At 41.3% G+C, this 25908-nt stretch overlaps 1 protein-coding gene across 2 annotated transcripts in view; it reads left to right on the top strand.

Annotated features, from left to right (window-relative positions):
• Positions 1-2379: 2379 nt before the first annotated feature.
• rims1b (regulating synaptic membrane exocytosis 1b) overlaps positions 2380-25908 on the top strand; it is a 220202-nt gene continuing 196673 nt past the window's right edge. For both annotated transcript variants that reach the window (XM_062027187.1, XM_062027188.1), the window contains exon 1: positions 2380-2915. In XM_062027187.1, coding sequence (XP_061883171.1) covers positions 2749-2915 — 167 coding nt within the window. In that variant the 5' untranslated portion in view covers positions 2380-2748. The remainder of the gene's footprint in view (positions 2916-25908) is intronic.

Genomic DNA, 25908 nt, shown 5'->3' with positions numbered 1-25908 from the left:
GTGTCAAAAAATCTTAATTTTTTCTGTGTCAAAAAATTGGGATTTTTTCCAAGTGTCAAAAATCGGGATTTTTTTTGGTAAAAAAAACAGGATTTTTTCCAAGTGTCAAAAAGTCAGGATTTTGTCTAAGTGTCAAAAAGTAGGGATTTTTTTTGTCAGAAAGCCGGGATTTTTTCTAAGTGTCAAAAAGTCGGGATTTTATCTTGGTGTCAAAAAATCGGGATTTTTTCTAAGTGTCAAAAAATCGGGATTTTTTCTAAATGTCAAAGTCTGGATTTTTTCTAAATGTCAAAAAGTCTGGATTTTTTCCAAGTGTCAAAAATCTGGATTTTTTTCCAAGTGTCAAAAAGTCAGGATTATTTTTGTCAAAGAATCGGAATTTTTTCCAATTGTCCAAATATTGTGATTTTGTTTGTCAAAATAATCTGGATTTTTTTCTAGGTGTCAAAAAGTCTGGAGTTTTTCTAAGTGTCAAAAAAATCGAAAACATTTTTGTCAAAAAATTGGGATTTTTTCTAAGTGTCAAAAAGGCAGGATTTTTTCAAAGTGTCAAAAAAATCAGATATTGTTTTGTCAAATAGTCTGGAATTTTCCCTGAGTGTCAAAAAATCTGGATTTTTTCTAAGTGTCAAAAAGTCTGGATTTTTGACGGGTCAAAAAGTAGGTCATTTTTTTGTCAAAAAGATGGGATTTTTTTCTAAGTGTCAAAAAATCTGGATTTGTTGTAAGTGTCAAAAAGTCTGAATTTTTTCCGTGTCAAAAAATTGGGATTTTTTCTAAGTGTCAAAAATCTGGATTTTTTTTGTCAAAAAGACAGGATTTTTTCCAAGTGTCAAAAAGTCAGGTTTTTTTCTAAGTGTCAAAAAGTAGGGATTTTTTTTTTGTCAGAAAGCCGGGATTTTTTCTAAGTGTCAAAAAGTCTGGATTTTATCTTGGTGTCAAAAAATCGGGATTTTTTTCTAAGTGTCAAAAAATCGGGAATTTTTTCCAATTGTCCAAATATTGTGATTTTGTTTGTCAAAAAAATCTGGATTTTTTTTCTAGGTGTCAAAAAGTCTGGAGTTTTTCTAAGTGTCAAAAAATCGAAAAAATTTTTGTCAAAAAAAATCGGCCTTTTTTTTCAAGAGTCAAAAAATTGGGATTTTTTCTAAATGTCAAAAAGGCAGGATTTTTTCTAAGTGTCAAAAAAATCAGATATTGATTTGTCAAATAGTTGGGAATTTTCCCTGAGTGTCAATGTGGGCTCTGTACCGAGGATGTCGTTGTGGCTTGTACAGCCCTTTGAGACACTTGTGATTTAGGGCTATGTAAATAAACATTGATTGATTGATTGATTGATTGAAAAAATCTGGATTTTTTCTAAGTGTCAAAAAGTCTGGATTTTGATGTGTCAAAAAGTAGGACATTTTTTGGTCAAAAAGATGGGATTTTTTCCAAGTGTCCAAAAATCTGGATTTGTCGTAAGTGTCAAAAAGTCTGGATTTTTTCTAAGTGTCAAAATGTCGGGATTTTTTTACAAGTGTCTAAAAGTAGGACATTTTTTGGTCAAAAAAACAGGATTTTTTCGAAGTGTCAAAAAGACTGGATTTTTCTTGTCAAAAAGTCTGCATTTTTTCTAAGTGTCAAAAAGTCTGGATATTTTCTAAGTGTCAACAAGTCTGGATTTTTTTAAAGTGTCAAAAAATCAGGATTTATTTTGTGTCAAAAATATCGGGATTTTTTTTAAGTGTCAAAAAAATAGGGATTTTTTCTAAGTGTCAAAAAAAGTCTGGATTTTTTCTAAGTGTCAAACGTATTGGCATCGGCAATACCGGACCTGTATTTTTTGTATTATTTTTTTTCAAGTGTCAAAAAATTGGGATTTTTTCTAAATGTCAAAAAGGCAGGATTTTTCCTAAGTGTCAAAAAAATCAGATATTGAGTGTCAAAAAATCTGGATTTTTTCTAAGTGTCAAAAAGTCTGGATTTTTGATGTGTCAAAAAGTAGGACATTTTTTTGTCAAAAAGATGGGATTTTTTCTAAGTGTCAAAAAATCTGGATTTGTTGTAAGTGTCAAAAAGTCTGGATTTTTTCGAAGTGTCAAAATGTCGGGATATTTTCCAAGTGTCAAAAAGTCTGGATTTTTTTAAAGTGTCAAAAAATCAGGATTTATTTTGAGTCAAAAAAATTGGGATTTTTTTTAAGTGTCAAAAAAGTCAGGATTTTTTCCAAGTGTCAAAAAAGTCGGGATTTTTTCTAAGTGTCAAACGTATTGGCGTGGGCAATACCGGACCTGTATCGACTGGATATCGGATCGACATCAATATGTGCCGTATCTCCCACGACAAGCATCCACAGTTACGGGTTGACTGAAGCAGAGCGCCAGAGAGAGAGAGAGAGAGAAGGGGGACTCCGCCTCAACCGCTTTAGCACCCAAAGGCTCCAATTCAGGAATAAGACGGTGGAGGAACCGCAAACCTACCGAGGATACCGAGCATCACGGAATGGGGTGCCCGTGAAGCAGTGACTTGGGTGTGGGCAGGTGGGGGCGGGGCTTGGCTAGCGGAAAAAGCACAAGCGACGGTGCCTGCGACCATGACCGGCTCGCACGACTCGCTGCGGCCGCCGCCGCCGCCTCGCCAGCGGAGCTTTTCTTGAGGTGTTGCTCGGTAAACGCTCCGAGGATACTGTCAGCCGACACGACACGACGAGGAAGAGGAGGTGGAGGTGGTGGTGGTGGTGGTGGTGGTGGAGTACTGGTGGAAAACATGTCCGCCTCGGTGGGGCCACAGAGCGGCCCTCGCCCACCCACCGCGCCGTCATCCATGCCGGATCTGCCGGACTTGAGCCATCTCACCGAGGAGGAGCGGAAGATCATCATGGGGGTGATGGCTCGGCAAAAAGAGGAGGAGGACAAAGAAGAAGCCATGCTAAAGTAAGAGCACCATTACATTGGAAGTTGTGTGAATTATGTCCACTCATTTGGCAAAAATCTTCACCTCCTTTGATGTATTTTCACATGATTCATGTTTCCTCCCATGCAGTAGCAACAGCTAGCCACACGTTTGCAGATCTAGTGTGATGGATCGATACATGGCAACAACACAGTGTCGGCATCAATTCAGGTGACATGAAAGCGGGGGTCAACACCTTAAGGTTGTATATGGAAAGATGGGGTGTGTCCGTAGTGGTGAATCATCCCCACTCATTTGTCATCAATGGGGGCTGCAACCCCCGACCCTCATGCTTTTTTTTGGAAGTCCGGTTAGTAATCAATAATGGTGACCGACAACAACGACGTGATGGCCGGCGGCATTTAAGCGCCACGGGGCCCCGTTCCACGGCGGCATGCGCCACCATTTGTGCTGCTCTCAGCGGCTGGAAGGAGATGGGGTGTGGTTGGGAATATTAGCAGGCCTGAGCTGCATGGACAGCTCACAGATTAGAGATGGGATCTGGTGTATTGTTACAGCTTTGGAAATGCTGCCAACGCTGATGAAATGGCCGTTTGTCATCCACCTGAAGCCTGGAGGATTTTCATGTGGCGTGTAGTTCAGATTGATGCTCGGCTATAAACTGTAAAAAGCACAAAAGGCGCGTGATGGGAAATGATGTGGGATCTAAAACGATACTAAAGGTCACTTTTATCTGCCGATGCAAAAGGGATGTTAAAATGCTTTCATGTAAGCCAAGTAGTGCAACTTTCTCTACGCTCAGAGGCGCTGATCTACATCTCTGCCAGTGGGTGCTCGGTGTGTGTGTATTAGTGTTGTCCCGATACCAATATTTTGGTACCGGTACCAAAAGTATTTCAGTACTTTTCTAAATAAAGGGGACCACAAAAAATGTAATTATTGGCCTTATTTTAACAAAAAAATCTTACGGTACATGAAACACATGTTTCTTATTGCAATTTTGTCCGTAAATAAAATAGTGAACATACTAGACAACTTGTCTTTTATTAGTAAGTAAACAAACAAAGGCTCCTAATTTAGCTGCTGACGTATGCAGTGACACAGTGTTTTTCAACCACTAGTGTGCCGTGAGATACAGTCTGGTGTGCCGTGGGAGATTATCTAGTATCACCTATTTGGGTTAAAAAATATTTTTTGCAAACCAGTAATTATAGTCTGCAAATGGTGTGCTGTTGTTGAGTGTCTGCGCTGTCTAGAGCTCGGCAGAGTAACCGTGTAATACCCTTCCATATCAGTAGGAGGCAGCCGGTAGCTAATAGCTTTGTAGATGTCGGAAACAGCGGGAGGCAGGGTGCAGGTAAATAAGTGTCTAATGCTTAAACCAAAAGTAAACAAAAGGTGAGTGCCCCTAAGAAAAGGCATTGAAGCTTAGGGAAGGCTATGCAGAACGAAACTAAAACTGAACTGGCTACAAAGTAAACAAAAACAGAATGCTGGACGACAGCAAAGACTTACTGTGGAGCAAAGACGGCGTCCACAATGTACATCCGAACATGACATGACAGTCAACAATGTCCCCAAAAAGAAGGATAAAAACAACAGAAATATTCTTGATTGCTAAAACAAAGTAAATGCGGGAAATATCGCTCAAAGGAAGACATGAAACTGCTACAGGAAAACACCAAAAAAAGAGAAAAAGCCACCAAAATAGGAGCGCAAGACAAGAACTAAAACCCTACACACAGGAAAACAGCAACAAGTTAAAATAAGTCAGGGGGTGATGTGACAGGTCGTGATAGTACACCTACTTCGAGAAAAGAGCTATATTGATGCATGGTTGGGGATGGTTTAAAGTCATATCCAACAATTGCGACAACGGCTTTTTACTGTCAACTGTGTTTTGTTTTTTAATGATTTCTGTTGGTGGTGTGCCTCCGGATATTTTCAATGCAAAAAATGTGCCTTGGCTCAAAAAAGGTTGAAAAACACTGCACTAGTGTGCTGTGAGATACAGTCTGGTGTGCCGTGGGAGATTCGCTAGTTTCACCTATTTGGGTTAAAAATATTTTTTGCAAACCTGTAATTATAGTCTGCAAATGATGTGTTGTTGTTGAGTGTTGGTGCTGTCTAGAGCTCGGCAGAGTAACCGTGTAATACCCTTCCATATCAGTAGGTGGCAGCCGGTAGCTAATAGCTTTGGAGATGTCGGAAACAGCGGGAGGCAGTGTGCAGGTAAAAAGGTGTTTAATGCTTAAACCAAAAATAAACAAAAGGTGAGTGCCCCTAAGAAAAGGCATTGAAGCTTAGGGAAGGCTATGCAGAACGAAACTAAAACTGAACTGGCTACAAAGTAAACAAAAACAGAATGCTGGACGACAGCAAAGACTTACTGTGGAGCAAAGACGGCGTCCACAATGTACATCCGAACATGACATGACAGTCAACAATGTCCCCACAAAGAAGGATAAAAACAACAGAAATATTCTTGATTGCTAAAACAAAGTAAATGCGGGAAATATCGCTCAAAGGAAGACATGAAACTGCTACAGGAAAACACCAAAAAAAGAGAAAAAGCCACCAAAATAGGAGCGCAAGACAAGAACTAAAACCCTACACACAGGAAAACAGCAAAAATTTAAAATAAGTCAGGGGGTGATGTGACAGGTCGTGATAGTACACCTACTTCGAGACAAGAGCTATATTGATGCATGGTTGGGGATGGTTTAAAGTCATATCCAACAATTGCGACAACGGCTTTTTACTGTCAACTGTGTTTTGTTTTTTAATGATTTCTGTTGGTGGTGTGCCTCCGGATATTTTCAATGCAAAAAATGTGCCTTGGCTCAAAAAAGGTTGAAAAACACTGCACTAGTGTGCTGTGAGATACAGTCTGGTGTGCCGTGGGAGATTCGCTAGTTTCACCTATTTGGGTTAAAAATATTTTTTGCAAACCTGTAATTATAGTCTGCAAATGATGTGTTGTTGTTGAGTGTTGGTGCTGTCTAGAGCTCGGCAGAGTAACCGTGTAATACCCTTCCATATCAGTAGGTGGCAGCCGGTAGCTAATAGCTTTGGAGATGTCGGAAACAGCGGGAGGCAGTGTGCAGGTAAAAAGGTGTTTAATGCTTAAATCAAAAATAAACAAAAGGTGAGTGCCCCTAAGAAAAGGCATTGAAGCTTAGGGAAGGCTATGCAGAACGAAACTAAAACTGAACGGGCTACAAAGTAAACAAAAACAGAATGCTGGACGACAGCAAAGACTTACTGTGGAGCAAAGACGGCGTCCACAATGTACATCCGAACATGACATGACAGTCAACAATGTCCCCACAAAGAAGGATAAAAACAACAGAAATATTCTTGATTGCTAAAACAAAGTAAATGCGGGAAATATCGCTCAAAGGAAGACATGAAACTGCTACAGGAAAACACAAAAAAAAGACAAAAAGCCACCAAAATAGGAGCGCAAAACAAGAACTAAAACCCTACACACAGGAAAACAGCAAAAATTTTAAATAAGTCAGGGGGTGATGTGACAGGTCGTGATAGTACACCTACTTCGAGACAAGAGCTATATTGATGCATGGTTGGGGATGGTTTAAAGTCATATCCAACAATTGCGACAACGGCTTTTTACTGTCAACTGTGTTTTGTTTTTTAATGATTTCTGTTGGTGGTGTGCCTCCGGATATTTTCAATGCAAAAAATGTGCCTTGGCTCAAAAAAGGTTGAAAAACACTGCACTAGTGTGCTGTGAGATACAGTCTGGTGTGCCGTGGGAGATTTGCTAGTTTCACCTATTTGGGTTCAAAATATTTTTTGCAAACCTGTAATTATAGTCTGCAAATGATGTGTTGTTGTTGAGTGTTGGTGCTGTTTAGAGCTCGGCAGAGTAACCGTGTAATACCCTTCCATATCAGTAGGTGGCAGCCGGTAGCTAATAGCTTTGGAGATGTCGGAAACAGCGGGAGGCAGTGTGAAGGTAAAAAGGTGTTTAATGCTTAAACCAAAAATAAACAAAAGGTGAGTGCCCCTAAGAAAAGGCATTGAAGCTTAGGGAAGGCTATGCAGAACGAAACTAAAACTGAACTGGCTACAAAGTAAACAAAAACAGAATGCTGGACGACAGCAAAGACTTACTGTGGAGCAAAGACGGCGTCCACAATGTACATCCGAACATGACATGACAATCAACAATGTCCCCACAAAGAAGGATAAAAACAACAGAAATATTCTTGATTGCTAAAACAAAGTAAATGCGGGAAATATCGCTCAAAGGAAAACATGAAACTGCTACAGGAAAATACCAACAAAACAGGAAAAGCCACCAAAATAGGAGGGCAAGACAAGAACTACAACACTACACATAGGCATAAAACAGCAAAAAAGTCCAAATAAGTCAGGGCGTGATGTGACAGGTGGTGACAGTACACCTACTTTGAGACAAGACCTATAGTGATGCATGCTTGGTGATGCTTTAAAGTCATATCCAACAATTGTGACAACAACTTTTTACTGTCAACTGAGTTTAATTTTTTAATTGATTTCTGCTGGTGGTGTGCCTCCGGATTTTTTTTCAAAAAATGTGCCTTGGCTCAAAAAAGGTTGAAAAACACTGCAGTAACATAATTGTGTCATTTATCATTCTATTATGTTGTCAACATTATTAAGGACAAGTGGTAGAAAATTAATTATTAATCTAATCTGTCTGTTTTTTTTCAGTTTTAACATGTTCTATCTACACTTCTGTTAAAATGTAATAATCACTTATTCTTCTGTTGTTTGATACTTTACATTAGTTTTGGATTATACCACAAATTTGGGTATCAATCCGATACCAAGTATTTACAGGATCATACATTGGTCATATTCAAAGTCCTCATGTGTCCAGGGACATATTTCCTGAGTTTATAAACATAATATAAATAAAAAAAAACGAAAGAAGATTTTTTGATGATGAAAATATCGATGTAATCATAGTACTATCGACTAGACACGCTATTGTACGTGGAATCATTACAGTGGATGTTAGGTGTAGATCCATCAATGGCGTTTGTTTATGTTGTGTCATGATCCGTGGCCCGAATCATGTTTTGTTTAGTCATGTTCTTTAGTTTTGGACTCCCTGAGTTCCTGTTTTGTGCATCTCTGGGTTTGTTTTGGTTACCATGGGTACTGATTGGGTTCACCTGCCTCTGGATAGTGGTTGGCACGCTCACCTGCTGTCGAGCACTAATCGTAGGGTTATTTTTCACCTTTCTCGCCACGCTCAGTCTGGTTTTGTTGTTTACTGTATGCAACAGTCATGTAGGGTTATTTCTTGTTTCTATGTTTCTTGATTCCTGTGCTAAGTTTGTACCTTAGCTTCACGTGCGATCGGCACACAGCCCTTTGGTTTACTTCCGGTTTCTTTGTATGGTGTATGATTTTAGTAGGAATAAATCATGTTCTTATCCGCACGCTTCGTCCGGAGTGGTCCGTCTGCATCTCGAGAGAACGAACCCCGCAGTAAGATACGACCCCCGCGTGACATATTGTAGCGTCCTGGAAGAGTTGGTGCTGCAGGGAATTCTAGGAATTTGTTCTGTAGTGTTTACGTTGTGTTGCGGTGCAAATATTCTCCCAAAACGTGTTTGTCGTTGTTGTTTAGTGTGGTTTCACTATATGGCACATATTTATGACAGTGTTGGCATTGTTCATACTGCCACCCTTAGTGTGACATGTATGGCTGTTGACTAAGTATGGCCTTAATTCGCTCGTGTACAGTGTGTCTAAAGTTAAAATGGTTGTGTCATTAGTTCATTATCGGGCGCAACGAGATCTTGGTTAGGCTTTGTTAATTATAGACTATATGATTTGTGAGTTTTTTATGATGTAAAACGGACCAAACTCGCCACAAAATCAACAACAATAACATTGATTTTTCAAAAATTATTTAAAAGATTGAAAGTTGCCATCAATCCCACGCAGGTGCTCGGCCCCGAAGCACCCACGGGATCGGCGCCTATGCGAGTCGTGATTCTCAACTGTTTTGTTTTTTCCAGCGGGTCGCCCACCTGTCTTTGCCTGGTAAAGATGTGACGTTCGCGAACGAGTCGGGTCTTTTAAACAGGTCTTTTCATTGAACGATGAGAGCCGATTCACATATGGGAGTCGTTTGTTTGCGAGCGGCTCTTGCTCACGTTTGAATAAATTATTGTGCAAAACATTATATGGCGTCAAGGCGTTGAGGGGATCTGGTTTGGTGGCTGCAGGATTAGGTCTCTGCTTTTTGAAGATGATGTAGTCCTGAGGGCTTCATCTGGCCAGGATCTTCAGCTCTCACTGGATCGGTTCGCAGCAGAGTGTGAAGCGACTGGGATGAGAATCAGCACCTCCAAGTCCGAGTCCATGGTTCTCGCCCGGAAATGGGTGGAGTGCCATCTCCGGGTTGGGGAGGAGACCCTGCCCCAAGTGGAGGAGTTCAAGTACCTCGGAGTCTTGTTCACGAGTGGATCGTGAGATCGACAGGCGGATCGGTGCGGCGTCTTCAGTAATGCGGACGCTGTATCGATCCGTTGTGGTGAAGAAGGAGCTGAGCCGGAAGGCAAAGCTCTCAATTTACCGGTCGATCTACGTTCCCATCCTCACCTATGGTCATGAGCTTTGGGTTATGACCGAGAGGACAAGATCACGGGTACAAGCGGCCGAAATGAGTTTCCTCCGCCGGGTGGCGGGGCTCTCCCTTAGAGATAGGGTGAGAAGCTCTATCATCCGGGAGGACCTCAAAGTAAAGCCGCTGCTCCTCCACATCGAGAGGAGCCATATGAGGTGGTTCGGGCATCTGGTCAGGATGCCACCTTAGGGAGGTGTTTAGGGCACGTCTGACCAGTAGGAGGCCACGGGGAAGACCCAGGACACGTTGGGAAGACTATGTCTCCCGGCTGGGGAGAGGAAAGTCTGGGCTTCCCTGCTTAGGCTGCTGCCCCCGCGACCCGACCTTGGATAAGCGGAAGAAGATGGATGGATGGACGTTATTTGATTTCAGAAGTTAAATTAGGACGAGGGTCTGACACTCTCCAACCTATATTTTGTGGCAGTCCTGAATCCTACAAGAATGTAATTACAATAACAGTGGAAACCCCAAAATTGCAGTGGAACTAGGGCAGGGCGATATGGACGAAAAAGTATATCTCGATATACTTTTGCTTAAACTCGATATTCAATATATATCTCAATATATTTTCCGGTGAAAGTATACATATAAAGATATTAATTTTTGAGCGAGATTCACTGAAATTGAAGTGAATGACAACTGTACTGTAAACTAGGGGTGTGGCAAAAAATCAATTCGAAACGCGATTCTGACGTTGTGCGATTCAGAATCGATTCTCATTTTTAAAAAATTGATTTTTATTTTTTTTAATTTAAAAAAATATTTTTTATTTTTTATTAATCAATCCAACAAAACAATACACAGCAATACCATAACAATGCAATGCAATTCCAAAACCAAACCCGACCCAGCAACACTCAGAACTGCAATAAACAGCAATTGAGAGGAGACACAAACACGACACAGAACAAACCAAAAGTAGTGAAACAAAAATGAATATTATCAACAACAGTATCAATATTAGTTACAATTTCAACATAGCAGTGATTAAAAATCCCTCATTGACATTATCATTAGACATTTATAAAAAAAAATAAAAAAGAACAATAGTGTCACAGTGGCTTACACTTGCATCGCATCTCATAAGCTTGACAACACACTGTGTCCAATATTTTCACAAAGATAAAATAAGTCATATTTTTGGTTCATTTAATAGTTAAAACAAATTTACATTATTGCAATCAGTTGATAAAACATTGTCCTTTACAATTATAAAAGCTTTTTACAAAAATCTACTACTCTGCTTGCATGTCAGCAGACTGGGGTAGATCCTGCTGAAATCCTATGTATTGAATGAATAGAGAATCCTTTTGAATCGGGGAAAAAATTGTTTTTGAATCGGGAATCGTGTTGAATTGAAAAAAAAATTGATTTTGAATCGAATCGTGACCCCAAGAATCGATATTGAATCGAATCGTGGGACACCCAAAGATTCACAGCCCTACTGTAAACAGTCAGTGGCACTTTTATTAACACAGTTAGTCAAGATGAATATTAACAACACAGAAAAGAAACTGATTAATTAGTACAAAATTACATAACATAAATAAAATAAAAAAATATTTATTCTACATAAAATAAATAACATAGCTGTGCAAATAATACAACATGTATCAAACTCAGATAAAAGTGCGGCTATAGTCTTCCTCACTTTGTCGTAGATTTCGCTTGAATATTCTCTTTTCTCTTCTCCGACTCTCTCGTCATCATTTTGGATGTCTTGTTGTGATTTCTTTTCCTGGTTCGATGACCCGCCCTATCTTGCCTCTGATTGGCCTGTCCGCAATGTTTTGCCCTACTCTTAACCAATCGTGACTCATCATTTTAAAACCCACCAACCAATCATGGATTATTCTTATACTTAAACCAACCAATCATTGATCTTTGCCGTATATTTTGTCCCATGCCCGTGGAGTTTCACTAGTCCATGGGTACTAGCCCGTGGAGTGTTGCGGGGGAGAACAAGGAACACAACAAATAAGCGGCGTTTGGTCATTGTAAGCTTTTTGTACTTACAGTCCCACAGATTCACACTGGAAGCCAGTTGCACAGAGTTGACAGGGTTTAATATGTTTTTTGCAGTTCTTCAATATGTACTTTTGTTGACTTTTCAGTCTCTCCGATCCTCCTCCTCCTCCTGCACCCGGCCGCTCACTGTTAAAGACAACAGATGATTAGATTAACACGTACCACCTGTGCAAACCAATCCTTTGCCAGCTGTGTCTCGCCGTCAGCGCATGCCACGCCCCCGTCTGATGGCGCTCTGTTTTCAGAACCCTGGACAGAGGCGCTGACCTTTACTCCTGCAGCGCGCTGATCACAACCCCTTTCCACAGTCATTTTAACGTGAAAAAAATGATTTTGATATTACGATATTTTCTTAATTTATATCTTCTTTAAAGGCCTACTGAAATGATTTTTTTTTATTTAAACGGGGATAGCAGATCCATTCTGTGTCATACTTGATCATTTCGCGGTATTGCCATATTTTTGCTGAAAGGATTTAGTAGAGAACATCGACGATAAAGTTCGCAACTTTTGGTCGCTGATAAAAAAAACCTTGCCTGTACCGGAAGTAGCGTGACGTCGCAGGTTGAAAGGCTCCTCACATTTCCCCATTGTTTACACCAGCAGGGAGAGCGATTCAGACCGAGAAAGCGACGATTACCCCATTAATTTGAGCCAGGATGAAAGATTCGTGGATGAGGAACGTAAGAGTGAAGGACTAGAGTGCAGTGCAGGACGCATCTTTTTTCGCTCTGACCGTAACTTAGGTACAAGCTGGCTCATTGGATTCCACACTCTCTCCTTTTTCTATTGTGGATCACAGATTTGTATTTTAAACCACCTCGGATACTATATCCTCTTGAAAATGAGAGTCGAGAACGCGAAATGGACATTCACAGTGACTTTTATCTCCATGACAATACATCGGCGAAACACTTAAGCTACGGAGCTAACGTGATAGCATCGGGCTTAACTGCATTTAGAAACAAAAGAAATAAGCCCCTGACTGGAAGGATAGACAGAAAATCAACAATACTATTAAACCATGGACCTGTAAATACACGGTTAATGCTTTCCAGCCTGGCGAACCTTAACAATGCTGTTGCTAACGACGCCATTGAAGCTAACTTAGCAACGGGACCTCACAGAGCCATGCTAAAAACATTAGCTATCCACCTACACCAGCCAGCCCTCATCTGCTCATCAACACCCGTGCTCACCTGCGTTCCAGCGATCGACGGTGCGACGAAGGACTTCACCCGATCATCCGTGCGGTCGGCGGCTAGCGTCGAATAGCGCGTCTGCTATCCAAGTCAAAGTCTTCCTGCTTGTGTTGCTGGAGCCAGCCGATAATACACCGATCCCACCTACAACTTTCTTCTTTGCAGTCTTCATTGTTCATTAAACAAATTGCAAAAGATTCACCAACACAGATGTCCAGAATACTGTGGAATTTTGAGATGAAAACAGGGCTTTTTGTATTGGATTCAATGGAGTCCGAATACTTCCGTTTCAACGATTGACGTCACGCGCATACGTCATCATACCTAGACGTTTTCAACCGGAAGTTTAGCGGGAAATTTAAAATTGCACTTTATAAGTTAACACGGCCGTATTGGCATGTGTTGCAATGTTAAGATTATTGATATATAAACTATCAGACTGCGTGGTCAGTAGTAGTGGGTTTCAGTAGGCCTTTAAAAATATATCGATACATCCTACAAACTTGATATATCCCCCAGCCATAAGTGGAACAAAAACACACATTGGGCAAACACAAAGAGCAACTAGGGACGGCGTGGCTCAGATGGTAGAACGGCCGTCGAGTCCCACTCCAGCTATCCTAGTCACAGCCGTTGTGTCCTTTGGCAAGGCACTTCACCCTTGCTCCCCGCTCACACTGGCCTATGAATGTGTATACATGTTTGGGGGTGGTCGAAGGGGCCGTAGGCACAAATTGGCAGCCACACTTCCATCAGTCTACCCCAGGGCAGACGTGGCCATAAATGTAGCTTACCACCATCAAAGTGTGAATGTGGAGTGAATGAATGATGGGTTGTCAGTTCTATGTGAACATATAGATATAGACAGTCATGGTCAAAAGTTTACATACACTTGTAAAGAACATAATGTCATGGCTGTCTTGAGTTTCCAATAATTTCAGTAGACCAGTGGTTCTTAACCTAGGTTCGATCGAACCCTAGGGGTTCAGTGAGTTGGCCTCAGGGGTTCGGCGGAGCCTCCGCCGCGGAGGTCAAGACACACCTGACTCATCGTGTAAATAAAAACTTCTCCTTATCGGCGTATTATGGATACCCCCAAACAATGTTCCCTCTAATTTTCCATCTGATTTGCAGGAGTGTAATTTGTTGTGAGTTCATGCACTGTGTTGGTTTTGTTCTTTGAACAAGGTGATGTTCATGCACAGTTCATTTTGTGCACCAGTAAAAAAACATATAACTTTGTCTTGAATTTGACATTTAAAAAAAATATTTTTCACTAAAGAAGAGTTCGGTGAATGCGCATATGAAACTGGTGGGGTTTAGTACCACCAACAAGGTTAAGAACCACTGAAGTAGACTAAAAATGTACCGTTGTAGCAATATAAAATATAACATACTGTATATGTAATATTTACATATTATATATACAGTATATGATATATACTGATATATTATATTTTTATATATTTTATATATTTTTATATATTTTATTTTTATGTATAACAATTACCATGTACAATATTACAGTATATGTAACAGCTGCAGCATAAAATAAAGGGGAACTGCACTATTTTTGGAATTTTGCTAATCGTTCACAATCCTTATGAGAGACAAGAAGACAACATTTTTTTTGTTTTTTTGCTTTGCATTCTTACATGTAAAAATCGTCTCGTTCTTGGTGGCTAGAAATGCAGTTAATGGGAGCAATCAATTCTGTATCTAAATCACTTTAAAAATGCATTCAAAAACTGTCAACAATACCTTATTTATGTTCCGTAACCTGTATATTAACCTACTTTAAGCACCGGCCCTTTTTTTTTTCAAGTACCAATTTAGTGGTAGTGTCAGCCAAAATGTAAACCACATGTTGACATCCTCGTCAAGTGGTTAAAGTGTGATTCTGAAGTGAATATTTTGTAAACGGTAAAATATTTTATAGAGGCTCGGGAAGTTTTTGTGGCATATTTTTTTGCTGGCAGCAGTTTACAATATTTAACTTTTTTTTTTTTTTACCATTTTTACAATTTTATGAGATACTGATTTTATTTTTTGTAAAATATAATTTTCACTATGTGGAAGTCGCTTCCTAGCGGTCCCACTGACAGACACTTCACAGGATCCAAGCTTGCAGGTTTTAACAAAGTTTTAATGATCATATGTTTTTATCAACAGTTTTCTCTCCCAGAACGTGACTTTTCAGTCACGTCCGTATCCTCTCTCTCCTCTGCTCCCGGCCGCTTACTGTTAAAAAAACCAGATGGTTAGATTAACACGTACCACCTGTGAAATCTAATCACCTGCCAGCTGTGTCTCGTCGTCAGCACATGCCCCGCCCCTGCCCGATGGTGCTTTACCTCAGCACCATGGACAGCGGCGATGACTTTTCCTCCTGCAGGCAGCGCTGACTACACCTCCCCCCACAAACAATTATTAAGAATTTAAGAAATACATTCTCAAAGTGTTTCACACTGTGTAGTAATGACCAATTTTGGTCACTGCTCGTTATTAAGCGGTGATGATGGGTCCAGCAGCCAAACCAGTTGGGTACCATCTGCACATCTGTGCATTGACATAAAACTGTATAGTGATTTATTTTTATTTTTGCCAACACAAAGAGCTGTAGCTCCCCCTTTGTTCACTGGCATATATGCTCAATCAACCATGCAACTTGAGTGCCCTGATCAAGAGTAATGCCATTGCAGGAACACAACATGGCAGCATTCTGGCTTGCTTCAATCCTAATCATTCTTTTCATTTCCTGGCTGCAGCCTTAAAGGCAAAAAGCCGCTTTAAGGCCCTTGAGAGGAAGTAATGTATTTAATGTTCCATGAGGCAAAGCTCAAGTTCAGTCAATAACGGTCTCATCATTTGGGAAATCATTGATAAGAGAAGCCATACCAAAGAAAAGTAATTTACCAAATATAAATAAAATATAATATCTTAAAGGCCTACTGAAAGCCACTACTACCGACCACGCAGTCTGATAGTTTATATATCAATGATGAAATCTTAACATTGCAACACATGCCAATACGGCCGGGTTAACTTATAAAGTGCAATTTTAAATTTCCCGCTAAACTTCCGGTTGAAAACGTCTATGTATGATGACGTATGCGCGTGACGTCAATCGTTGAAACGGAAGTATTCGGACACATTGTATCCAATACAAAAAGCTCGGTTTTCGTCGCAAAATTCCACAGTATTCTGGACATCTGTGTTGGTGAATCTTTTGCAATTTTTTAATGAACAATGAAGACTGCAAAGAAGAAAGTTGTAGGTGGGATCGGTGTATTAGCGACTGGCTGCAGCAACACAACCAGGAGGACTTTGACTTGGATAGCAGACGCGCTATCCGACGCCAGCCGCCGACCGCACGGATGATCGGGTGAAGTCCTTCGTCGCTCTGTCGATCGCTGGAACGCAGGTGAGCACGGGTGTTGATGAGCAGATGAGGGCTGGCTGGCGTAGGTGGATAGCTAATGTTTTTAGCATAGCTCTGTGAGGTCCCGTTGCTAAGTTAGCTTCAATGGCGTCGTTAGCAACAGCATTGTTAAGCTTTGCCAGGCTGGAAAGCATTAACCGTGCAGTTACAGGTCCATGGTTTAATAGTATTGTTGATTTTCTGTCTATCCTTCCAGTCAGGGGTTTATTTATTTTGTTTCTATCTGCAGTTAAGCACGATGCTATCACGTTAGCTCCGTAGCTAAAGTGCTTCGCCGATGTATTGTCATGGAGATAAAAGTCACTGTGAATGTCCATTTCGTGTTCTCGACTCTCATTTTCAAGAGGATATAGTATCCGAGGTGGTTTAAAATACAAATCTGTGATCCACAATAGAAAAAGGAGAAAGTGTGGAATCCAATGAGCCAGCTTGTACCTAAGTTACGGTCAGAGAGAAAAAAGTTGCGTCCTGCACTGCACTCTAGTCCTTCACTCTCACGTTCCTCATCCACGAATCTTTCATCCTGGCTCAAATTAATGGGGTAATCGTCGCTTTCTCGGTCCGAATCGCTTTCGCTGTTGGTGTAAACAATGGGGAAATGTGAGGAGCCTTTCAACCTGTCACGTCACGCTACTTCCGGTACAGGCAAGGGTTTTTTTTTTATCAGCGACCAAAAGTTGCGAACTTTATCGTCGATGTTCTCTACTAAATCTTTTGCTAAAAGGATTTAGTCGCGAAATGATCAAGTATGACACATAGAATGGCTCTGCTATCCCCGTTTAAATAACAACAATTCATTTCAGTAGGCCGTTTCTTGTGTGTGTATGTTACAATTAGGGCTACACGATTAATCGTTTTTATATCGTAATCCAATTTATTAATTATAACGATGTTAAATTGATGTTCCTCTCTATCATGTCTTGCACTTTCAAGATAAGCTGATTCATAAACAAATTCTACTGGAAATGCGGTGAATGTATCATAAATACCTATCCCTAACATCTCATACGCTGCCTGCTTTGCCAGAGAATAAGACGCATCAGAAGAGTTCTGTGGTGCCAAATTTTGCGACTTTGACGCTATATTTAGCATTAAAAGTGGAAGACAGGAGTGTGTCTTTGCATTATGCATTTATTCGGTAATCAAATACAAGCAGTCGTGAAAAGCAAAGTATCCTAATAGATCCTCCTCCACAGTGAGCATACTGCACAACTGCGTGCAAAGCATGCCGAATGTTTTGTTCGTTGCTTACTGCTGTTACGCAGGAAAAAACACTTTCAGCAACACAGAAAATTATTACCAACTTTGCAGGATATACCACCCTCCCTTGTGTTACACTACAAGTAATACCACACAGAAAACCTCTTAAAGCAATATAGCCTTTCTCACTTCCATAAATGCTAATAACTACAATATTAACACAGATTATGACATGTTCTACAACATGGGTGTCAAACTCTGGTAGCGGGGGTGTATTTTGTAGCGTCCCGGAAGAGTTAGTGCTGCAAAGGGTTCTGGGTATTTGTTCTGTTGTGTTTATGTTGTGTTGCGGTGCGGATGTTCTCCCGAAATGTGTTTGTCATTCTTGTTAGGTGTGGATTCACAGTGTGGCGTATATTTCTAACATTGTTAAAGTTGTTTATACGGGCACCCTCAGTGTGACCTGTATCACTGTTGATCAAGTATGCGTTGCATTCCCGTGTGTGTTCATACAGAAGCCGCACATATCTTGTGACTGGGCCGGCACGTTGTTAGAATGGATGAAAAGCGGACGCTAATGGCAGTGCCTTTAAGGCACGCCCCCCAAGACTGTGGTCCGGGTGGGCTACGAGATATAATGACTGATGAACACCGTCGTCGGATAATGAAGGTTGCCTCAGCTCAAAGCCTGAGCCCCGACATTAATGAACTAGCATCCAAGAAAAGATGACAGGTATCTGGCTTGGGCCCATCAGATTAGATCAGTGTGTTGCAAACTGAGCATTTTAAAGTCCTGATTGGTTGGTTTATTCATTGTTATTTTATTTTCAAATTTATTAGCCTGTGGAAAAAGTTAATGTTGATATTTACCTCAGAAGGCTGCAAATAGAAAAGAGGCATTCCATTTTTATTTAAATTGTATTTGATATGCCATTGATATTTTTGAATTATTATTATTATTATTTGAAACTCGATTTTGCATGTCACTGTAAAGTTATATAAGCCTTGCTTGTTCAATATTCAATGCAAAACTTGTTTGGGTCCCTATTAAAAGGTTAATTTGTTCAACCTTGGCCCGCGGCTTTGTTCAGTTTTAAACTTTGGCCCACTCTGTATTTGAGTTCGACACCCCTGTTTTACAATATTAGATAAAGGGAAACTGCAGCTTTTTATTTGTATTTTGCCTATCATTCATAATCCCTATGTAAGACAAGTACACATACAATACAGGCCACAATTTGGACACACCTTCTCATTTCAATGCGTTTTCTTTATTTTCATGACTATTTACATTGTAGATTGTCACTGAAGGCATCAAAACTATGACACATGTGAAGTGAAAACCATTTCCATGGAGGCGAGGATTAGTGATTTAGAAGTAGCTAAAACACTGCTGGACTTTAGCCGCTAGCTAGCTAGCCATGTCTTAAAGCACCTCTTCCGGATGGCGTTTCAGTGTTATAACTTCACCTTTATCGTTAGTTTTTAAGCCAAAATGCGTCCGTTTTCCCTTTTCTGTCTACACACTGTGTCTGTTTGTAAGTATTCTGTGATTGTGCGCTGCCGAACATGCTCCTCCGCTCGTAAAACCAGCAATGACACGACGTGACAACGACGGGGGCGCGGGGTGGATGGCGGACCGGTACTTTTCTAGTACCGAATATGATCCATTAGTATCGTGGTACTATACTAATACCGGTATACCGTACAACCCTAATAGGGATACTCAGTTTTTGTCACTGTTAGTTAAAAACTGTACTGTGTCAGGCAACCGGCTTTATTTTTTTCAGTGTAAAAAGACACATTTTGTTTGACTCAATTCTGCACAGTATGTCACTGTCTAGAAAAGGAAAAACTATTTCCAATCCAGACCTAAGAGTTTGAATGTTTCTAGAACAAAAATGTGAACGTTGAATTATGGATCAAGTTGTAAAAATAGCACACAGTTGGAAGCGGCCCCTGAAATATTTAAAATATTCGGTTCACTGGCTGCTGCTGTTGCCCTCGATTTTTATTCCCCCATGTTGACCTTTCAATCTGCTGTTGCCCGTATACCAATAATTACAGTTTGTATTGTATATTGTAGCATGTTTACTGTATGAATTACATAAAATCTGAGCTACAGCGTAAATCCCACCATAAGTAAACATATTTCTACGTTTCACAATGCGTACGGATAGAGCTGTGTAAAGAGAGAGAGTATGGCCGACTTGGTTTCAGACGATCTCCTAATTGATTGGTCTAAAAAGCCCCTTACCTGATTTCAGGGTGCCATGTTGGGGACTAACTTTAAAGCAGAGCAGTGGACTGATGAGTCACGCTTTTCCATCTGGCAATCTGATGGACAAGTCTGGGTTTGGAGGTTGCCAGGAGAACGCTACATTTCGGACTGCATTGTGTGGAATTTGGTGGTGGAGGAATTATGGTGAGGGGTTGTTTTTCAGGAGTTGGGCTTTGCCCCTTAGTTCCAGTGAAAGGCACTTTGAATGCTCCAGGATACCAAAAAATGTTGGACAATTCCATGGGATGGCACTTCAAGTTCATGTGTGAGTAAAGGCAGGTGGCCAAATACTTTTGGCAATATAGTGTATGTTTTAAAGCACCACTTTAAGGCGGGACTTCAGTGTTTATAGCTCTACGTACTTTATGGTTAGTTTTAACAACCAAAATATGTCCATTCTCTCTCTTCTATCTCCATTCTGTTTCTGCTTGCAAGTGCTGTGTGTGCGTGTGTTGACTAACATGCGCGGCGGCTGGTATGCCAGCATTGTCACTGCGCCGTGCATTATGTCGATTAAAAAAAAAAAAGAAAGGATATTACCTTTTTTAATTCATTAGTATCGAAGTACTTTGTTAGTGTCAGGTTCAAACACAGATGACATCTATTAAACAAGACAAGAAGCAAGGAATTAAACAGAGACAGAATTAAATTTGGCTCAATTGAGGAGAAACGTCATGGCTGTACTCTTGTACAGTCTCCACCACGCTCTGACGAAAGATTGTATGCCTCCTCTTTTATTTGGACTTTCCCTGATTACATGGCAACAGCTGTGTGGAAGACCTGCTCCTCCGGGTTCGTCAGACCACCAATTACGTACATGACAGCTTTGTTCATGGTTTTGAACAAGGATTTATTTTTCATTAAATGTCTGTTGTTATGCTTTTCAGCCATAGTTCTTGCCAGTTCTCGCTCTCGCTTCCGCTCGTGCTCCAACCCAACCAACCCCTCTCCTTCCCGGCTGCTGCCTTTTAACAGCGCGACAGGTGATTAGATAAGCCGGCCCAGGTGTGCCATCTAAGCACCTGTCGCTAATCTCGAAGCCGGTCCTGGCACACCCCGCTTCGCTGCAGGTCCGCAGGCCACGCCCCCCACAAGCTGTTTCTAAGGGAGGGGGGTTGTAAACAGCTATCGCCTTTGATTACAAAACAGTTCAAAGAAAAGGTCATAAACAGTTCAACGAAAAGGTGCCTGGAGCTTGGGCAGGTTTTGCTTTCTCTCCGCTTTGTAGATCTTGGGTCAAGACAAAATCTTTCTGTGCATTACAATACATCAAAGAAACAGAACACCTTCATGTTGCTTCCGATCCTACACAGTGGAGTTTTACAAGCCTTCTTCTTGGTAGGATCAAAGACAGCTTTTGTCTTCTCGCCGGGAACTCATGGCAACACAAAGTTTTGTGATAACTTAGATACAATTATTCTGACATTTAGTATCGTTATAGCGTACAACCTTAATGTGTGATTGATATTTGTTATTATGCCTTCATTGCATTGCAAATTGATGCTGTTTTGAAAAATATTTTAATTTATATCAACAAAGTTTAGCCGGCCAACTTTGGCTAAAATTATAGTTTTTCCACACAACTTTGGCTCACACTTGTTTGCCAATTAGCAAGGTAACAAGCAAATTTCCTTGCCGAGTTGGGACTGCATCCTCCAGATGTCCGACATTGCCCCACTTTCAATGCTCCCGTATCGCAGACATAGAGTCATAAACAACAGATCTGTGTTGCAAAAAGAGCAAGGTATTCATGTTTTTTTTTTTTTACCAAGAATAAGAGGAAAAGTTGCCACACTTCAGGGACACAATGTTGTTTGAGTGGCCACACTGACTCAGGTCCCTCTGGAAAAACACAAGTGATTACATCATGACTATTGTCGACGACTTGTTGCACCCCTAATATTGATGAGCGTAGGTGTGCCAGTCATCTGTGGTGTTTTTTTCTGGCTGGGAAAACATGCGCATTATAATAAGAAGATGTTTTTTAAATGTAAATGGACATATTTTCAAAAAAATTCACTCGTGAAGACTGACATTTTTGAACACTGGTGTGGAGGAAATGGAGGTCATATTATGATTATTTTTTTCACATTCAAAACACTTCCTTATTGTCTACATCAGTGTTTTTCAACAACTAGTGTGCCGTGAGATACAGTCTGGTGTGCCGTGGGAGATTGTCTAGTTTCACCTATTTGGGGTAAAAAATATTTTTTGCAAACCAGTAATTATAGTCTGCAAATGACGTGTTGTTGTTGAGTGTCTGTGCTGTCTAGAGGTCGGCAGAGTAACCGTGTAATACTCTTCCATATCAGTAGGTGCCAGCAGGTAGCTAATTGCTTTGTAGATGTTGGAAACAGCGGGAAGGAGTGTGCAGGTAAAAAGGTATTTAATGCTTAAACAAAAAATAAACAAAAGGTGAGTGCCCCTAAGAAAAGGCATTGAAACTGAGGGAAGGCTATGCAGAACGAAACTAAAACTGAACTGGCTACAAAGTAAACAAAAACAGAATGCTGGACGACAGCAAAGACTTACTGTGGAGCAAAGATGGCGTCCACAATGCACATCAAAAAACCTGAACACGACATGACAATCGACAATGTCCCCACGAAGAAGGATAAAAACAAAGTACACTACCGTTCAAAAGTTTGGGGTCACATTGAAATGTCCTTATTTTTGAAGGAAAAGCACTGTACTTTTCAATGAAGATAACTTTAAACTAGTCTTATATTTAAAGAAATACACTCTATACATTGCTAATGTGGTAAATGACTATTCTAGCTGCAAATGTCTGGTTTTTGGTGCAATATCTACATAGGTGTATAGAGGCCCATTTCCAGCAACTATCACTCCAGTGTTCTAATGGTACAATGTGTTTGCTCATTGGCTCAGAAGGCTAATTGATGATTAGAAAACCCTTGTGCAATCATGTTCACACATCTGAAAACAGTTTAGCTTGTTACAGAAGCTACAACACTGACCTTCCTTTGAGCAGATTGAGTTTCTGGAGCATCACATTTGTGGGGTCAATTAAACGCTCAAAATGGCCAGAAAAAGAGAACTTTCATCTGAAACTCGACAGTCTATTCTTGTTCTTAGAAATGAAGGCTATTCCACAAAATTGTTTGGGTGACCCCAAACTTTTGAACGGTAGTGTATATTAGAGATGTCCGATAATGGCTTTTTTGCCGATATTCTGATATTGTCCAACTCTTAATTACCGATTCCGATATCAACCGATACCGATATATACAGTCGTGGAATTAACACATTATTATGCCTAATTTTGTTGCGATGCCCCGCTGGATGCATTAAACAATGTAACAAGGTTTTCCAAAATAAATCAACAGGTGGCGACTTGTCCAGGGTGTACCCCGCCTTCCGCCCGATTGTAGCTGAGATAGGCTCCAGCGCCCCCCGCGACCCCGAAAGGGACAAGCGGTAGAAAATGGATGGATGGATGGAAGTTATGGAAAAAAATGCCAACATGGCACTGCCATATTTATTATTGAAGTCACAAAGTGCATTATTTTTTTTAACATGTCTCAAAACAGCAGCTTGGAATTTGGGACATGCTCTCCCTGAGAGAGCATGAGGAGGTTGAGGTGGGGGTGGGGGATAGCAGGGGGTGTATATTGTAGCGTCCCGGAAGGGTTAGTGCTGCAAGGGGTTCTGGGTATTTGTTCTGTTGTGTTTATGTTGTGTTACGGTGCGGCTGTTCTCCCGAACTGTTTTTGTCATTCTTGTTTGGTGTGGGTTCACAGTGTGGCGCATATTTGTAACAGTGTTAACAGTGTAACAGGTCACACCCTCAGTGTGACCTGTATGGCTGTTGACCAAGTATGCCTTGCATTCACTTGTGTGTGTGTGAAAAGCCGTAGGTATTATGTGATTGGGCCGGCACGCAAAGGCAGTGCCTTTAAGGTTTATTGGGGCTCTGTACTTCTCCCTACATCCGTGTACCACAACGTACAGCGCCGTTTTAAAAAGTCATACATTTTACTTTTTGAAACCAATACCGATAACTTCCGAACCGATACCGATAATTTCCGATATTACATTTTAAAGCATTTATCGGCCGCTATTATCGGACATCTCTAGTATATATATGCGGCTTATAGTGCGGTGCGGCTAATATATAGAAAAAAATTCCCTAGAATTTAGTGGGTGCGGCTTATATATCGGTGTGCACTGTAGTCTGGTAAATACAATAAATACAAATACAAAGCAGGATTATAGTCCTGACAGGAAAGCCCTACAAGTCAGTAGGGCTTTCCTGTCAGCACTCATTTTGTTGTGTTTATTTGATTGTTATACTCTAGACTTAAAGGATTGTTGTCCTCAGAAAATACTAGCAGTGATAGGAGCGTGTACAAGTTGAAAAATAAAGAGTTCTTGTGTGTTTGGGGCGGCATGGTGTAGTGGGTAGAGCGCCCGTGTCAGAAACCTGAGGGTTGCAGGTTCGCTCCCCGCCTCTTACCATGCCGTTGTGTCCTTGGGCAGGACACTTCACCCTTGCCCCCGGTGCCACTCACACCGGTGAATGAATGTTGAATGAATGATAGGTGGTGGTCGGAGGGGCCGTAGGCGCAAATTGGCAGCCACGCTTCCGTCAGTCTACCCCAGGGCAGCTGTGGCTACGAAAGTAGCTTACCACCACCAGGTGTGAATGAATGATGGGTTTTTAACATGTAAAGCGACTTTGGGTACTTAGAAAAGCGCTATATAAATCCCAGGTATTATTATTATTATTATTGTGTGAAAGCTGATGTTCCTGTATTATTGAAACAAGCACCAAACAAAACATTCTGCACATTTTGCACGTGGTTGTGGAGGAGCATCTCCACTTGCGGAGTGAATACTTTGATTTTCGTTACCAAACCAATGCACGGTGCAAAGACAATCCTGTCTTTCACTTTTAATGCATACCTCTCCTACCTAAATATAGCGTCAAAGTAGCAAAATTGGCACCACAGAACCCTTCAGAAGGTGTGCTGAGAAGTGGATTTCCGGCTTTTGCATTTGTGCGTTCATTTGTGGCCACAAATCAATTACTAAATGGCATACTAGTAATTAGAAGCTGCACATATCTGCTTACAACTACCTTTGATGCTCAGCTGTGTGTTGTGTGGAGTAGGGTGGATTAGATATTAGAGAAAGGGAGAGAATTGAACGAGAGAGAGCGTGTGGGTGAGTCGTCCTTCTTTCCCCTTAATGCTTATAAAATACACATAAATACAAACACAAAGCAAGATTATAGTCCCCATGAAGTGACGGCCCTAGAAGTCTGTAGGGGTTTCCTGTCAGCACTCCCTTTGTTGTGATTATTTGTTCTTGATATTATGGAATTAAGGGATTATTCTCTTTAGAATCACTTTTTGTCACGATTTTACTCAGCTCTGGTTTTTTTTTCCCGATTTATCTCACTACTAGAAATCGTTTTGCACGGACTACACAGTACCAGTGCGGTCCGTCTTCATAACAGGCTCTATTGAACATAAGCATGCTTATAGATACTTATCCATCCATCCATCCATCTTCTTCCGCTTATCCGAGGTCGGGTTGCGGGGGCAGCAGCCTAAGCAGGGAAGCCCAGACTTTCCTCTCCCCAGCCACTTCGATCCCGGGGGATCCGAGGCGTTCCCAGGCCAGCCGGGAGACATAGTCTACCCAACGTGTCCTGGGACTTCCCCATGGTCTCCTACCGGTCGGACGTGCCCTAAACACCTCCCTTGGGAGGCGTTCGGGTGGCATCCTGACCAGATGCCCGAATCTGGCTCCTCTCGATGTGGAGGAGCAGTGGCTTTACTTTGAGCTACCCCTGGATGGCAGAGCTTCTCACCCTATCTTTAAGGGAGAGCCCCGCCACCCGGCGGAGTAAACTCATTTTGGACGCTTGTACTCGTGATCTTGTCCTTTCAGTCATAACCCAAAGCTCATGACCATAGGTGAGGATGGGAACGTAGATCGACCGGTAAATTGAGAGCTTTGCCTTCCGGCTCAGCTCCTTCTTCACCACAACGGATCGATACAGCGTCCGCATTACTGAAGACGCCGCAGCGATCCGCCTGTCGATCTCACGATCCACTCTTCCCTCACTCGTGAACAAGACTCCGAGGTACTTGAACTCCTCCACTTGGGGCAGGGTCTCCTCCCCAACCCGGAGATGGCACTCCACCCTTTTACGGGCGAGAACCATTGACTCGGA

Source organism: Entelurus aequoreus, linkage group LG18, assembly GCF_033978785.1.
Source record: "Entelurus aequoreus isolate RoL-2023_Sb linkage group LG18, RoL_Eaeq_v1.1, whole genome shotgun sequence".
NCBI lineage: Eukaryota > Metazoa > Chordata > Actinopteri > Syngnathiformes > Syngnathidae > Entelurus > Entelurus aequoreus.
This window is presented reverse-complemented; position numbering and strand designations above follow the sequence as displayed.